Source organism: Lycorma delicatula, chromosome 10 (assembly GCF_047948215.1).
Source record: "Lycorma delicatula isolate Av1 chromosome 10, ASM4794821v1, whole genome shotgun sequence".
NCBI classification, from domain to species: domain Eukaryota; kingdom Metazoa; phylum Arthropoda; class Insecta; order Hemiptera; family Fulgoridae; genus Lycorma; species Lycorma delicatula.
In genome coordinates this window covers 109396896-109411633 of record NC_134464.1, presented here as the reverse complement: position 1 = coordinate 109411633, position 14738 = coordinate 109396896, and the positions used below count along the sequence as shown (strand labels likewise).

The 14738-nt window shown below is 30.8% G+C and overlaps 1 protein-coding gene across 6 annotated transcripts in view; it reads right to left on the bottom strand.

The window, feature by feature from the left end:
* The window catches only part of LOC142330987 (folylpolyglutamate synthase, mitochondrial-like), a 96625-nt gene extending 85204 nt beyond the window's left edge, over positions 1-11421 (bottom strand). For 5 of the 6 annotated variants that reach the window (XM_075376499.1, XM_075376501.1, XM_075376491.1 and 2 more), the window contains exon 1: positions 7881-8045. Coding sequence is in view for 1 of the 6 variants with exons in the window: in XM_075376493.1 (XP_075232608.1) it covers positions 7881-7919 (39 nt within the window). In the remaining 5 variants the exon portion in view is untranslated. Of the gene's footprint in view, positions 1-7880; positions 8046-11274 lie in introns of those variants that run through there. The other variant, XM_075376493.1, reaches the window with a different exon arrangement.
* Positions 11422-14738: the final 3317 nt, after the last annotated feature.

Genomic DNA, 14738 nt, shown 5'->3' with positions numbered 1-14738 from the left:
CTCGCTTCGCTCGATAACGTTGCCTAATTAACACGGTAATGTTTTGAGTATTTAAATAATAAATTCAGTAATTCTGACAATTATTTATTATTTAAATAATGAAAACATTATTGTTAACTTGTCGATGTCAGCGAGCGTAGGTAAAAAAATATTTTTTTCCCTTAATTCTCGGCTAAAAATTGTTATTTTTAACAAAAAAAAACAAATGTGTGCTTCACAGCGCACGGCCGAAGTGAAAACTTGTATGGGATCGCAATCGTTTCGAATTAATATATATTACAAGTATTTAATATTACAAGAGGAGTATAAAAAATTATCTAATGTGACCGCCGCGCGAATAATATATTGTATGCGCGCGCACTCTAGTTAGAATCATCGAATTAAATAAACAAAAAATATTATGTTTAAATAAATTGATAAATATTTTAATTTAAGTTGTATGCGTAAGCCATGCATCAGAGAAATTCCGCGTGACGGGAAAATCCTACAACTGTGTTGTCAACTTTTTTGCGGTAGGCGTTCAATTGTCTAAATTGAACTTTTCTATGCATTTCAATTTTCTATGCATTACATGGTAGGGTGTCGTACAATTTAAGCTAATTACAATCAAGAAAGGAATGTTTTAATAAAAATAGAAAGAACAGGAGAAAAAATCAAAGAAGTGAATTTAAAGTTAGGCTTTTTATTTAATGAATTTATTGCGGTGTAAAATTTCTTATGCGTATGAATAAATTCAATTATAAAATTTATACAGTCCTTTATTTTAATTTGTACCCTCAATTATACGATTATATACAAAATAAATTTGGGGGGTGTCGAATCATATTATTAGTTCTAAGATCTGTCTAAATCTATTACGGTATCTTTACGATTTACTACAGTTTGTTATTTTATTATTTTTTCAGCGAAAAGTAAAATAATGCCTTTGCTCTGATAAACTAATTTAGAATTACAGAAAGAGGATTTATTTATATCTTTTCAAGAGTACGCATATATATATATATATATATATTTTATGCTAACTGTTCGATCTCCCACTCTGTTTAATAAATTGACCAGTAAACGACCTTTTCGAGATTTTTGGAGGAAAATACAAGGTATGGACGTGCCTTTTATAGTAATTTATTGTAATTCAAATTTTTCATTACTACGAAATTAGTAAAATATTTAAAATCAGTGTTTATAAATTTATTATTTAATATTATTAATAGTTAAATTTATTTTATTAATATTAACTTATGAAAAAAAGACTACGACATTCATCCTTGTGTTAAAATAATATAAATATTTCCATTAGTTATATTAAATAAAAAATAAAAATATGTGATGAAGTCGGATTCGAACCGATGTATGCACGGTTACGGACTCGACAAGTCATTTGCACCACCTATCTACTAGAGCGACGCGAAACAAATGCGGTATATAAAATCTAAGAAAATTTTTAGAGCCATTTTCCTTGAGTATAATTGAATATTGGGTTTTAGTATTTGTGATGAAGACGCATTAACGGTGTCCCGAAGCTCGTGCCTTTGCCTTGTCAGCTACAGTAATATGGATCTTAAGTGCCTATACCGATTTAATAGTTATTTTCTTTCACAATTAAAAATAATTTGCTTACGAAAAACAACCTTTTTTTAAACGTTAAGCAGATCTTGATAGGCTTTGGAAATAATAGGCTTGTTTTACTTTTTATACGTTCTCAAAAACGATTAGCCGTAGAATATTAAATTTTTTTGTTTAGGACTGTTGTAACATCTAGTTGTGGACCATCTTCCTTTTTTATTGCAATCGACTAATAACTGAATCAATGATGTTTACGCTGTTATATCTTGTTGTAACAATCTTACTGACGGCGTTTTTCTTTCAACGATGACTTATTTTAACTATTGACAATCGACTGAACGTAATAATTAAAATTTAATTTTCATTTTAATTCCCATTTATAAAAATGTATATGCACAACTATAAAATTCATAATAAATCAGTAATCTCTGATGATGGAGAAATAATTCGAAAGCGCCTTGGATAGTCAACACTCACAATTGTTGGTAAGTGCATAACATTTTTTTTTTATAAATTACAAGTTTCAACATTAGAGTTATGTACTTACTATTACTTCGTTTCACAATAAACAGCAAGTGCAAACTAGCGAAAGAAGAGTGGATTAAAGAAAACTGTTGATTAGCTGTTAGATTAAATTGATTAGCTCTTGCGTAAAATATTTTTTTTTTGAATGATGAAAATCGATATAACGATAAAACAAAAGTTAAATGAGAAATTTAACCTTAACTAACGAGTCGGGATTTTCAGCTAGTGATCGGTACATTCCGGTGCCTACTTTTAGGTATTTCATAAGAAAGCTTCCTATTGTAATGGGTACCATGATTCGACTTCCCGAAAATTTAGACATATCTTCGCGTTTCACATCCTCCAGACCCCAAAACCATCGTCAGTTCGAAATTTTATGCATACACATATATATATATATTTCACTTTCTTGTGGACACGATAGCTGCTGTAATTTTGCGCCAATCACTTTCAAATTGATACGTAAAGTATAACGACCCAAAATCTTGGTCAAGTTTTTTAATGGGCAAAATCGGACCATGGGGGTGGAAATGGAGGGGCTTTTTCGAAAAAAAAAACAAAATATCGTTATAACTTTCTTATTAAGTAAAATATCGAATTCGTTTGAAGTTCCTACTATTCTTTGGATAAGGGCCTAAAACTTATCTTAGTAAAGTTTCTTGATATAAGGGCCAACCGTTAGCCCAGGGGGTGAAAAAATGAGGTTTCGAAGAGGTATCATATACCTCTCGTAATAGGCACACTGTGGAATCGGTTAAAGTAATCGTTAGTCCTCTAAACATTACCTAAAACTTTTGTACGAAACAATTTTTGATATGACCAACCCTTACGGCAAGAGATGAACAAAATGTTGCTAGAATTGTAAAAAGATATGGGGCTTGTAGTATGCTAAACATATAAACCTTTTTTTCACATGTAACCGTTGAATAAATTTGAAGTTTTTCTTAAATTTAAGGTGGAAATCTTTTTTTATCCCCTACTTAACACCGTTGAAATCTACTCCGCTTTCCGGCGTGCCGAAAAGGATTTTTGGTTATAGTTCATTATTTTATGAAGAAAAACAATGACACAAATATATAAAAAAATATGAAAAAAAAAAAATTTAAAACACCACTCTTAAATTAAAGACACTAAAAGTAAAAAAAAATTGATTGTAAGATTATGTGAAAGTCGTAGCTTCAAATTAAAAATTTGATGTTTTTGCCAATTTTTTCTTATGCGTGTTTGCCTCCCACTCTTAGGCCATTCATCACGTATAAAAAAAAAATTGGCAAAAACATCAAATTTTTAATTTGAAGTTATGATTTTCACATAATCTTACATATCACCATCAAATCCATTCTGAGATACCGTCCTAAAATTATTTTTTACATTTTAGTGCGTTTAATATATTTTCAATTTTCTATTTTTTAGTCTTCATAAGTTTATAATTTACAACTGCGCTAGCGCACAGGTTTGAACGTATTTATCGAAAGATCGAATCGGTACGTTTTACGGTGGGTGAGTGGAATCAAAACGTAGGGCTAAACGATTTAATTTCCGGATAACCAACATCCGGTCGCTCAAGATTGTACGTAATGCGTTAAACACTTAACGCTCGACCTGCTGATACATATGCCGTTTGAATCGTGAAAATCGGACGAGCGGTTGCCGAGATATTACGGTGGCACCCCATCCCCAATTCCCGAACGGCGCCCCGGGGGGACTTGAAAATATTATCATCCAACTAGTACCACTGGGAGCGGATGGGGTATTGTCGTGGGGGGTCGAAAAATTTTTTCAGAGCGCTACGACTGACCGTTTTCGAGATATTTGCAATTTTCATCCAAAAATTCGGATCCGGTTAAAAAGTACTAAATTTTCCCAAAATTTCGATATATATTTCGCTTATATATCGATATGTACACGGTATATATAATATGCATAAGTATACAACTAACCACCACGAGACATGTACTAACGAAATGGGATTTTCCGCTAGTGATCAGTAGATTTCGGTGCTAAGCTAAGGGGGGCGCGCGCGCGCGCACACACACAATACCGTTTAGTAGGGTAGGATTAGCTGTTTGTAGTACAAAACGTTCAATTTTTCTTTTTGCCTCCGGGACCAACGTTTAGGTATTGCTTCAGAGGATGGAATAAAACGATACAATTTTGAATCCTGTGGCGTGTGAAAATGCCATATCTGACCGGGATTCGAACCAGGGACCGCCGAATGAAAAGCCGAGACGCTACCACTCGCACTACAGATGCCCGCTAATAAGTTATATTTAGATTTCATCAAGCGGCATACAACTAAATTTTATTGTTTCTCATGTTCAGTTTTATAATAAATTGTTACCGTAACACAGTTATTAGAGAGACAGTAGAGCAAATGACTGAAGGTGTCGGGATCGATTTTTAACTTGAACACACATCAGATCACAAGGTATTTCCATCTGAGTATCGCTCCTTCCCCCCACCAAAATCGTAATTTTAAGATTCTAGATTCGATTCCTGGCTTGAATTATCATTAAAAACCGATTAATTTATTGAAGATTTGAGTTGATTCTCGTTTTGCACTTTCTGTAACCTAAAGGGATCAATTCTGTTACATTGTACATAATCATGGTCAACGACTATAAAAATTATAGTCACAATCTATTGGTTTCTTATACAAATAAATATTTTTTACATCGACATCTATATATAAATTCATAATAAAAGATTTTATTATGAATAATAAAATTCTCATGCTAGACAACACCATCGGCAATTGTTTAGGTAGGTTTCATACACTAAAAAAGTGACAGGTGTTTAATCCAATTTTAGACTAACAAGCATTTTTTTCAGTAATTTCAATCGAAATAATATAAATAAATTTAAAAAAATAGAATAAAAAAATAGAATATAAAAAAATAAATACATCGGTGATGAAAACGTTTGTAGTGTTAAAGGGTTTAATTTTATATTTTTGTATAGTTATAATTTTATAAAATACAGTATATAACTGATGCAATTACGTTCTAACTGTGTAACCTTGAATGGTTGTATGAAGAGGAAGAGAGGATTCGGTTTCCTAGCAACCGCTGGTACAGAGTTGCCAGACTTAGACGTTGCCAGATACATAGCGAGTTGAAAAAAAAAGATGCATTTAAGTTCTAACTGTCTAACCTTGAAAGATTGTTGTCGGCGAAGTGAGGAAGGAATTCGGTTTCCTAACAACCGTTGCTACATACGTAACATTCAGATAGACAGCGGGTGAATAAAAATTGTTATGTCTTCCGCGTTACTAAAACAAATACTCTACTGACGCGTCAAAGTGCATCTATTAACAAATTTGAATCGACAGCATATCAACATTAAATTATTTTAATTTTTTTTTTATTATGAAATTAATATTTTGGCATGTTAAAAATACAAAGGCTGACGGATTCGGCACCTTTATTTTAAAACGGATTATTTTTATAAACACAAGACCCAACATTGTATTAATATTATACGTATTTTAAAGTTTATGTAATTTAACATTACATATTGTGTAGGGGGCTGATGATGATCATAAAATAATAATAATAATGAAAATTATTTTATATTGAAACGGTTTTTTATACTTTCTTGCATTTGAGAAACGCGAAACATTTGAATAGATTTAATACATAATTTACTACGCAAATAAGAATCATAATGTTAGTATATCATTTTTTTTCATAATTCACATTTATACTTCACACTCACACATTTACACTCCAATAAAAGTTATGAGTTATTATAAAGCTAATCGTCGATTTTTCTTTCTCGCCATAATATCTAAAACTTCATCAGGATTAACAGTAATATTTCTATGTACTGACAAACAAACTAATGAACATAATCTTCCATCCCCCGTCTTATTACGCGCAATCATTCTGACTCTATTGTGGAGAACTAGCATTCATTATTACATGTTACCGGAAGAGTCGCTAAAACTTGTAAGAGAAAATGGATATTCGGAAAATATTCTTTATTGCAACGATTCAATATCTCAATTATTTCTAGATCGTATTTTAAATTTAATGACTTTATCCCCACGCATGTTGTTCTCCTCGGTCGTTGTTCGTATAAATGTAAATTGTTAAGTACAGCCTACAAATAAATTTTTACTTAAATGATTATCTAATAGTTTATTTTTTATTATCTGCTTCTACAAATTGTGCTTGTCTATGTGAGAGACGGGGAGAGAGAGAGAGAGTATGAGTATGGATGTGTTTTTTTTAATGCACTATCTATTCACTAGAAAAAAATTACAAAAATGTATATTTATATGAATATAAAATATTAACACTCCGATGTTATTTTACTGAATCGGTTCGGTTACATTTTATCTTCGATAACTCCTCAAAACTGTCTCCGGCATTATTCTGTTGTCGAGTTTCGTTAACAACATATCCTAGCCTGGTGGCATGTTTTACATATACAAATAAAATCGGTTTAAAACAGCAAGATAACATCTCCTTGTTTTACAACGGCCACATTAATTTGCTGTTATATTCATCCTTAACATCCTTGTTCCCAAGAAAGCAGGGGCAGACAAATGTGAAGAATACAGAACAATTAGTTTAACTAGTCACGCATCGAAAATCTTAACTAGAATTCTATACAGAAGAATTAAGAGGAGAGTGGAAAAAGTGTTAGAAGACCAATTTGGTTTCAGGAAAAGTATAGGGACAAGGGAAGCAATTTTAGGCCTCAGATTAATAGTAGAAGGAAGATTAAAGAAAATAATAAGAAAGGAAGTCCGACAAGGATGTTCCCTATCTCCGTTACTTTTTAATCTTTACATGGAACTAGGAGTTAATGATGTTAAAGAACAATTTAGATTCAGAGTAACAGTACAAGGTGAAAAGATAAAGATGCTACGATTTGCTGATGATATAGTAATTCTAGCCAGGAGTAAAAAGGATTTAGAAGAAACAATGAACGGCATAGATGAAGTCCTACGCAAGAACTATCGCATGAAAAAAAAACAAGAACAAAACAAAAGTAATGAAATGTAGTAGAAATAACACAGGTGGACCACTGAATGTGAAAATAGGAGGAGAAAAGATTATGGAGGTAGACGAATTGTTATTTGGGAAGTAGAATTACTAAAGATGGACGAAGCAGGAGCGATATAAAATGCCGAATAGCACAAGCAAAACGAGCCTTCAGTAAGAAATATAATTTGTTTACATCAAAAATTAATTTAAATGTCAGGAAACGATTTTTGAAAGTATATGTTTGGAGTGTCACTTTATATGGAAGTGAAACTTGGACAATCGGAGTATCTGAGAAGAAAAGATTAGAAGCTTTTGAAATGCGGTGCTGTAGGAGAATGTTAAAAATCAGATGGGTGGATAAAGTGACAAATGAAGAAATATTGCGGCAAATAGATGAAGAAAGAAGCATTTTGAAAAATATAGTTAAAAGAAGAGACAGACTTATAGGCCACATACTAAGGCATCCTGGAATAGTCGCTTTAATATTAGAAGGACAGGTAGAAGGAAAAAATTGTGTAGGCAGGCCACGTTTGGAAAATGTAAAACAAATTGTTAGGGATGTAGGATGTAGAGGTGATACTGAAATGAAACGATTAGCACTAGATAGGGAATCTTGGAGAGCTGCATCAAACCAGTCAAATGACTGAAGACAAAAAAAAAAAATGAATTCAGTACCACATGAAAGTGCTACATATGATTAGGAAGAAAAAACCAAGTATATTATGGAAGAAAGGTAGAGTTGCTATCACTTCACCTCAAAGGTAAACATAATAATGATAATTATAATAACAATACCTGGTTGAAACAACTGTTGTAGAGTTGTATATATTTCATGGCAATCACGTTCTCTAGGAACAACAAATGTAATGGATAAAAATGTTTTACATCGTAACTGTAATGGCGATCCTGATGTAGTCAATGGCAACTTTTCTTTTCACTTGCGATATGCATATGTAAAACCTGAAAAATAAAAAAATGTATTACATAATTATAACAATACTAGTAAAATAAATTCCGGTATTTCCAATAAAGTCCGGTATAACAGACCTGAGTAAAGATTCCTGCTAATTAACAAGAAAGTAGTAGAAAATATAATGGAAGGAATCCAGAAGGGAACTAAAAGGGATCCTTTTTCTAAAGCTAACAGGTCCATTTACAACAAACAAACAACAAAGAACAATAGTTCTTTTTAATACCGCCCAACAACACACCTACCACAGATGTTGTTCCACGAGAAGAAATACCAGACCAGGGTGGGAATGGAATATTTTTGAGTGACAATTAAAAATTGATCTAACTGATCTCTTAGCAATAGATCCAAATAAAATAAAATTAATATAATATGAACCTTAAGGAGTTCATCTAATTAACAGAGGTTTTGTTAATATCAAATGAAGTTCCATACAGTGTTCTGAAAAAATACCCTTCTCAGCATTTCATGAGGATGTCCTGGATTTGAATCCCGGTCAGGAACAGGGTCTTTTCATACGCTACCAACTTTCCATCAGGCTAATGAACATAATTTTTGATTCCCACTCTTTCATAACAAAAAAATACATATAAATTGTCATTAGTTTTCTTGTTTTTAAAGTAATTACTTTATTTGAAATCACTAAAGCTCCTTTTCCATATTTAAATTAAGAGGGACATCCTGAACTAGTACAGACCAACACCCTCCATGTGACAGTTACAGTCGCCACACCACCTCCTCCGTAAAGATCACTAGATCATGTAAGACTGTATTTTTGGAATATTTTAGAAATTATAAAAAAGGTAAACTGGGTTTCTCTAATGTATCTGATCATCTGATTAAGAACAAACATACAATATCTGATCTGATATTAGGACAAATTTAAAAATACTGGAAATTAAAAAATATAATATGATTACAAATAGTAAGGGATTTGACATTTTAGAAAGATACTATATATATAGTATATATATTTTTATGTGTATATAAATTTAATATGATCAACCATCAGACAGAATACGAGGATGACGGTATTTTGAAAGCTGCACTAAGATGGCACCACTGTCTATTTTGATAGTGATGTATATATTTCAATCAGTATACAAAAGTAAGCAACAATGTAATATAAATTCAACTAAATCTAAAATATATTAATATATATTGATCATTATAATTTATGAAAATATATTCTTTATACATAACTGAACCTGTATTTTATTTACCGTGAAACAAGAACCAGCAAAATCAGTTCATAGAAAAGATACCTTTAATATGAACATATTTTAATTACATATTTTAACCTATATTTTTTTAAGGAACATATTTTATGTTCCTTTTATTTGAACATATTTTTGGTTCTCCGACCACGAATATTGAAAGTTCTACAATGTAATAAAAAATACTGTAATTTATGATTAATATCAGAGAAAGGAATTACTGGAGACAGACATTATTCAACATTGGAATTGGGTTCGCAATTCATATTATATCATTTTAATTTAACGTTATTAATATTATTATTATTATCAAAGAGCAGTTGCTTTACTGAGAGGTACTTTCATTAACTTTAATGTAATTATGAAATAAGTGAAGAAGGATGCTGTAAAATTTAACACTATTTTTCAACCATTATTTCAACTATTTTATCTAAGTGTTTGTTGGGTATGGTAGAAATAATATTAATCAACTAGTTCATAACAATACAGGATTAATGATACCATCAAAGGGATATTTTTAATTAACTGTCCTTTCTACAGTAGTAATTTATGTCATGTCAGACATTGTAATTCAGAAACAAATATTTCTCTTTATAATCGTATTAAACAGCGATTTAAAACATATTAATTGTAATTTATTGAGGCAGGTTTTCTTTGGACCTAATACAAGGTTTTCAGATATTATTTTCAAACAAGTTTTCTTCAGACAAGTTTATTTCCTTTTCAAATATTACATATTAGAATCTTACACCTATTTCAGAATTAAAAACAGGATTCAAACATGGGTTTATATAAAGAGAATAGTTTGGAATTTAAACAATTTGTTCAAGGTAGAAAAAAATCAATTATAGAGGAGATATCTAAAAATGTTAATGTTGATTCACTGATTTGTACATATAATTTGTCTAATCTGGGTAGTGAGCGCAATCATGTGTTTGATATTGACAGAAATGGCAAAGATTGGCTGAAATGACTATCGAATTCCATTGATTTCAACTACAGAGTGACTCTTTAGTCCTGTTACCCAATTTTAAATGTAATTTATTAAGAAAGAGAAATTTAGGTGGAATAAGAAAATGTATTTGTTACAAAAGAGATTTAATAAAAAGCTATTACTTACATAATTGTTAAAGAATATGCTCAAAATGCCCACCCCTTGCGGTTATACATGCACGGACTCTTTTCAGCACATTAGCAGAAGCCTTTTTAAGAGTCGCATTAGAAATATTCGTGATTAAGTCTGTAATATTGACTTTCTGTTCACCAGTAATGTGAGGATTGTTTTTGAAGGCCTCAGACTAATATAGCCCCACAAAAAGCAGTCAGGAGATGTATGTTCTGGGGACGTTGGAGGCCATAAGACCTTATATTACTTTAATTAGAGTATATTATGAATAACCTATAGAAAAGTTTGATACTCAAATTAAGTTGTCTTCACGGTTTATATCAACTGTGGAGTCAATTAAAGGTAAATGATATTTTAATCAATATTCTGCTACACAACAGAATATTACAATGTAAAACATGTTATGCAGTATTAATAATACAGATTTACTTATTTTTAAAAGGTTGTGCATCAAATACTGATAATGTTATAAAAAAGCTGGGTAATAAAAGTAAACCTAACCACTGAAGAGAATATTCCATAACATATTAAACAAATTATTATTCTAATAACAGTACTGCACAAAGTACAATTGCACCCTTAACTTCATTAAAGTTAATGTTACGTTATAATAGACGCATTAATGCGATTAGATGAAATAAAATAAACAAATATTGTTTAAAAGCTGCAAGTTTTAATCAACACGAATACATATATAATTCCATAGCTAACTAATCTCATTTAAAATAAATCCTTAATGCAATACTGAATATAACTATAAAACAATATAATAAAAAACTTATAATTTATAATTATTCTTTAATATAAAAATACGTAAACAAAAAAATGCAAAAATATCTATCCAATATAAACACAAAGTATTTCAACGAAACTTACTTGACATCCCTTTTTATGATGAAAACCGACCACTAACACGTGTTGAACTGGGTTTTCTACTTTATTATAACCGTTTTCACCCATTTTAATGATTATATTTATTTTCTCCGCCATTACCGAATGTGAACTTTAATCAGATACGATCGGACAAATAGCAGGTGTACAAACATTATAGAATTTATAGACAGGTGGTTTAAAATAAAAAATATACAAATAATGTATATTTTTGTAACATTAACACAAAGAAATAAATAATTGTCGGCGTTTAAATTGTTTAGTTACTTCAAATAAAAAAAAGGTTACAATGATTAATTTACTTGATTGTAAATTAATTCAGCACTGTATTAAAAGGCAGTCATTTCAAAATATTTATGAAATATTTAATTTTGTTTTATAATAATTATCCAATAAATGAATTATTGTATAATTCATTTATTGTATTTGTACATTGTATTTGTTACAAATACAATGTAACAAATAATTTATAATAGGCTACTTCCGAATTCTTCGTGCATGTTTTTTTATTATACCAAAAACTAACATATACAAACACAAAATTTTCAGCTGGATTTAAGTCTAGGGAGTTGCCTGGCCACGAAAGCACTTGAATAGTTTTATGCTTCAATAAAATCTTCCACTCTTTGGAAACTTGACGTGACTTCAAATCTTCTTCAACACTCCATTGCCTTGTGGCAATTAACATTGAAATTGCATCACAATCCTTTACTTCAGAAAATTGACATACACATCAATTTTCAACAAATCATCTATTGGAAGTAATAAACAAGGGGTTTCAAATGTGAACAACCCCAGAACATTCAACTGATTGTTGAAAATTAGGTGATGTATTTTCATCTGATACTTTTGTGATATATGGAACGCTTTGCCCCTGAACATAAAAATGTAGTCATCAAAAAAAAAAAATTTTTTCTGTTCTATTTTCCAAATAAGATGTGCTTTGGATCATAAGAGCCTTTTTTTTGCACATTGCTGTGTTAGAAGCTGCTTTTTAGCTGGTCAACAAGCTTTTCAACTGGAAGAAGTTGAAATCTATTTCCTTTATTATAAATTCAAGACCCACAGAACAAAAAAAATAACAAAGTATGATTTTGTAATAAAAAATGAAATAAACTTTCACAAAACACTATTTAAAACATGAAAATTGATCAATAACCAAAGGAAAATAATCTCTTATTACATGGACAACTTAAAGAATGGTATGGTCAAGCATTATAGTCACAACATAGAAATAAACAAAAAATTCTCTGAATTCAGATTAATTTGTATGCTACTATACATTGTTTCCATTCAGTTATAATACTGCTTATTATATTTAAATTGGCCCTATTCACTGATCCATTTTATTTTTGCAGGTTTATACAAGGGTTATTTTTTTTTCAAGGTCCAATCGGTCGCGAAATAAAAACCCGTGCAAAAATCAGATGAACCTTTGCACAGCGTCTCTAGTATGGCCTTCAATCACGCCACATCACTTCGTTTAGTTCTGAACACATAGCTAGCACGTAAACATGTCTACAACAATAGCATCTCCTGCCAAGTGTGAAGTGCCGGAATGGAGTTCTCTTGGTGGAATTCATGGAACGTGGCACGACCATCACTGCAGCCTCATACTGCGTGACTCTTCTACGTCTACGAAGGGCAATTCAGAATAAGCAGAGAGGAATGTTGTCATCAGGCTTTGTCTTTCTCCATGACAATGCTCGGCTGCATACTGCAGCTATAACAAAGAAGCTACTGCAGCGTTTTCGTTGGGAACTGTTTGATCACCCACCATACAGCTCGGACTTGGCTCCATCCGATTTTCACCTCTTTGCTCACATGAAACGCTGGCTAGGAGGACAACGAGACATCGAGCTGCAGACCGGCGTAGAAACATTGCTGAAAACACAACTATGTATGTACTTGTTACAAATAAAAAATTTTTTATTTTCACTGTGGTTTTAATTTCGTGACCGATCAGACCTTGAAAAAAAAATAACCCTCGCATTATTGCTAGTTTCATAATTATAATTTTTATTTATATAAATATCTTGATAAGGTATTAAATTTACACTGCTTAATGGATCAACAGATATTCTTAATAAATTAAAACAAAGATTCTGTTCATTTTTATTGGTATAACAACTGCGTTGTTTGTTTTTAATTAATACGTTTTTTTTAATACGTTCAAATCTCAAATTTTTCTTTGTTATAACTAGGCTACCTAATAGACTTATCTAGACTGGCAGTGAATGCATCGCTTACTTGATTCACAGTCTCTTGTAACTAAAAAAACCTTTTGATTTCCAGTTTGTGAAACCAAGCTTCCAGTCTCTCTTGAAGTCATATGTTGGGAATATGATGTCTTGGATGTAGGAGAATTGATATTTAATTCAGTTTGTACAAGCCGTTGAACATGCATAACTAATTGAAACTACTAACCAAAGCATGTATCTAGACAGTTGCATTGGAGTCAGCTTGTCTGCATTTGTGTATTCTGCTGAATCTGAGAGTATACTGAACAAATCTTGGGGATATATCGTGTCGTTTGAGCTTATGTTGTAAGAGATTTCAAGGACTGGTTTCCTAAATAGGGCCATAGTTTTAGATACCTTCACCCCAGACATCGTGTATATAAAATGTGTGGGTTTTTAGATCTGATCAATATGAATGTAGAAGTAATAAACTTATTGACCTGTTATTAATTTGCTAACTAGTTGGTTTTCTTAAAACATGCATTTGATAATAAAGTTTCAGTCAAGAGTATAAACATACTATAAAATAAATAAAATTCCTTATTATACTAAAGTTAACTCTATGATTAATTAATATTCAATACCATGTTAATTATGAATATATGTTTAAATTATTCAATTTTTTATACGTATTTAGTGGCTTTTTGGAAGATAACACTTATTAATGTTATTGTAATTGCAATAATTTTTTATTAATTCATAATTATAACAAAAAATAACTTAATTTGCAGGTTGCTATGGATAAAGGAACTATCAAAGGAAGTACCAAGAATTTTATTACTTGTAAGAGCATAAATAATTCGTTAAATGATGGAATTATAAGTGAAAACTCCAGTGAATGTAATTATGCTTATGGTGATGTAACGATAAAAAATTTAATTGAGAATATAAGTAGTGAAAACAAGTTGCTCGAGCAGAAAGGAAGGAAATTGGTTTGTGAATATTGCAATGAAAGATGTAATATTGCAAGATTCAGATGTAACTGTTATTTAAAGAGACACATTAACATTCATACTAAACAGAAAAAAAATAATAGTAACTTTTGTCAAAAGTCATTTCATTTTGAAAATGTTTTAAAGAGACATCTTAATATTAATACAACAGAGGAAAATTATGTTTGTAACTTCTGTCAAAAGTCATTTAATAGTAAATCTCATTTAGTGAGACATCTTAATATTCATACAAAAGAGAAAAATTATATTTGTATCT